The sequence below is a fragment of the Prionailurus bengalensis genome, chromosome C1 (genome assembly GCF_016509475.1).
Source record: "Prionailurus bengalensis isolate Pbe53 chromosome C1, Fcat_Pben_1.1_paternal_pri, whole genome shotgun sequence".
NCBI lineage: Eukaryota > Metazoa > Chordata > Mammalia > Carnivora > Felidae > Prionailurus > Prionailurus bengalensis.
Window position 1 is genome coordinate 18,738,126 of NC_057345.1, and position 2,575 is coordinate 18,740,700.

Sequence of the window (2,575 nt, forward strand, 5' to 3'; positions counted from 1 at the left end):
AGAGAGATTAAGAACCATGGAGATGAGTGTGAAACATTATAACACATACCTAATCATGGTCACAGAAGGAGGAGTGAGAAAGAATGGGCAGAGACCCTATTTGAAGAGATAGTAGTCATTGAATCAGTCATTATATCTGAGAAATTTCCATAAGTAATGAAAATAAATAGCTACATATTTAAGAACCTAACAAAGCCCAAGCAGGATAAAGAAAAAGAAATTAACACCTTCTCGTGTTACTAGATTTGGCACATAAAAATACAAGACTCCTAGCTAATTTGAATTTCAGATAAACAAGGAAGCATTTTTTTCAGTGTATGTCCCATGTAACATTTGGAAACTACTTATACTAAAAATGTATTTAGGGGCACTTGGGTGGCTCAGTCGGTTAAGCATCTGACTTCAGCTCTGGTCATGATCTCATGGTTTGAGGGTTTGAGCCCTGCATCCGGCTCTGTGCTAACATCCTGGAGCCTGGAGCCTGCTTCAGATTCTGTGTCCCCCCCACCCCGCCGCCCCTTCGTTGCCCCTCCCCTGCTTGTGCTCTGTCTCTCTCTATCTCTCTTTCAAAAATAAATAAACATTAAAAAAAAGTTTTAGTTTATTTGTTGTTTACCTGAAATTTAAATTTAACTGGCTAGCCTGTATTTTTTCTGGCAACTCTAACACCTAGGCACATAATGAAACTGCAAAACCCCAAGGAAAAAGAGTTCATTAAAAAAGCCAAAGAGAGAAGGCAGATGGCCTCTAAGTCAACAGCAGTGGGACTGACAGCTGACTTCTCAAAAAGAGATGTCAGCAGTCAGTGGAATAATATCTTTGATGTGATGGAAAAACATAACTAGAACCATAGGGAAAATCTTTTAAAATAAGACTAGAGCGAAGACATTTTCAAACAAAAACTGAACAACTTTTCCAGAAACAGAGCCTCATTTAAAAAATGCTAAAGCACTCCTGGGGTGCCTGGGTGGCTCAGTGGGTTAAGCATCTGACTTCAGCTCAGGTCATGATCTCACAGTCCGTGAGTTCGAGCACTACGTCGGGCTCTGTGCTGATGGCTCGGAGCCTGGAGCCCGCTTAGGATTCTGTCTCCCTCTCTCTCTGCCCCTCCCCTGCTCATGCTCTCTCTTTCTCTCCCAAAAATAAACATGAAAAAAAAAATTTTTTTTAATGCTAAAGCACTCCTTCAGGCAGGAGAAAAGAAATCCCAGATGGAAGGTCATGGAAGCAAGAAGGAATGAAAAGCAAGGAAGACAGTGAATATGTGGGTAAATCTAAGCAACCAATATGGCCAAATCATCAATACCATATGGTATTAAAAAACCAAAGTGGAATTAAAATATATCACAACAATAGACTAGAAGAAGAATGATGATGTTTTAGCCTTCTCTTGAGGAAAAAGGATAATGATCATTAATTACTACATTTGCCTAATTAAGTGAGTATGTTAACAATTTCCAGACTAATGACTAAAACCATAGCAATAAAGTATATAACTTTCAAAGAGACAATTAGGATAAAATGAGAAAATTAATCCATCTCCCCAAAATGACTAGAAAAGACAAAGGTGGGGGGGGGGGGAAGAACACAAAGGCAAAACTAATAAAAAGAGAAAAATCCAAATAAATCATTAATTACCTAAACTCCCAATAATTAGGGAAGACTTAAAAAACCACCAGGTAAGTACCATTTGTTAGTTACATAACTACAAGGATTTAAAGTAAAAGAATGGAAAAAAGATAAGCAAATAAGAAGTGAATGAGAAAGATGTAGCAAACATATTAACATCAGAAAAATATACTTTTTTTAATGGTGAAAATTTTGTATTTAGATTTAGCCAGCTGGACTCAGTTTAGATGATCCCAATTTTGGTGGCAACATCCAAAGGATCATAGTCAGGATCCAGTCCAACACATCCCTTCTTTTCTCCACCAGGCCTGATCAGAGTGTTGACCTTGGCCATGTCAATGTCTTAGAGCTTCTTCACAGACTGTTTGATCTGGTGCTTGTTGGTTTAGACATCCACAATGAACACAAGTGTGTTGTGGTCTTCTATTTTCTTCACAGCTGACTCGGTACTCGGGGGGAACTTGATGGCATAGGGGTCAAGCTTGATTCTTCTGGGGGTGCTCTTTGGAGGATATTGGGCCGCCTTTGGAGATGCGGTGTCTTGGGCCGTCAGAATGTAGGTGATCTCAGGATCTTTTTTTAAAAAGTGACTGTGGATGCCTTCCAGCACCGCTTTCTTGGCCTTCAAAACCTTTGCTTCGGTTTTGGCTTTGGCTTCGGCTTTGGGAGGGGGAGGGGCTTCCTTCTTCACCTTTGGTACCATCTTGGTGAAAAGGCAGAAAAATATACTTTAATGCAAAAAGTATTATTAGGAATGAAGAAGGTCACTAAATAATGATAAAAGGTCCATTTCACCAAAGAGATAAAACATTCTAAACCTGTATGCAATCGATAACATAAACGTAAGACTCTTGAGGAAAAACTGACAGAACTATAGGAGAAATTGATAAATCCACTGTATAGTAGGGGTTTTAACACACTTTTCTCAGTAATTGATAGATAGCAC

General features: G+C 39.0%; 1 protein-coding gene across 1 annotated transcript; it reads right to left on the minus strand.

Annotated features, from left to right (window-relative positions):
• Positions 1 to 2,014: 2,014 nt before the first annotated feature.
• On the minus strand, positions 2,015 to 2,332 carry LOC122482060 (60S ribosomal protein L23a-like). The gene has a single exon (XM_043578478.1). The coding sequence runs from the start codon at positions 2,330 to 2,332 to the stop codon at positions 2,015 to 2,017; it is 318 nt and encodes a 105-aa protein (XP_043434413.1).
• Positions 2,333 to 2,575: the final 243 nt, after the last annotated feature.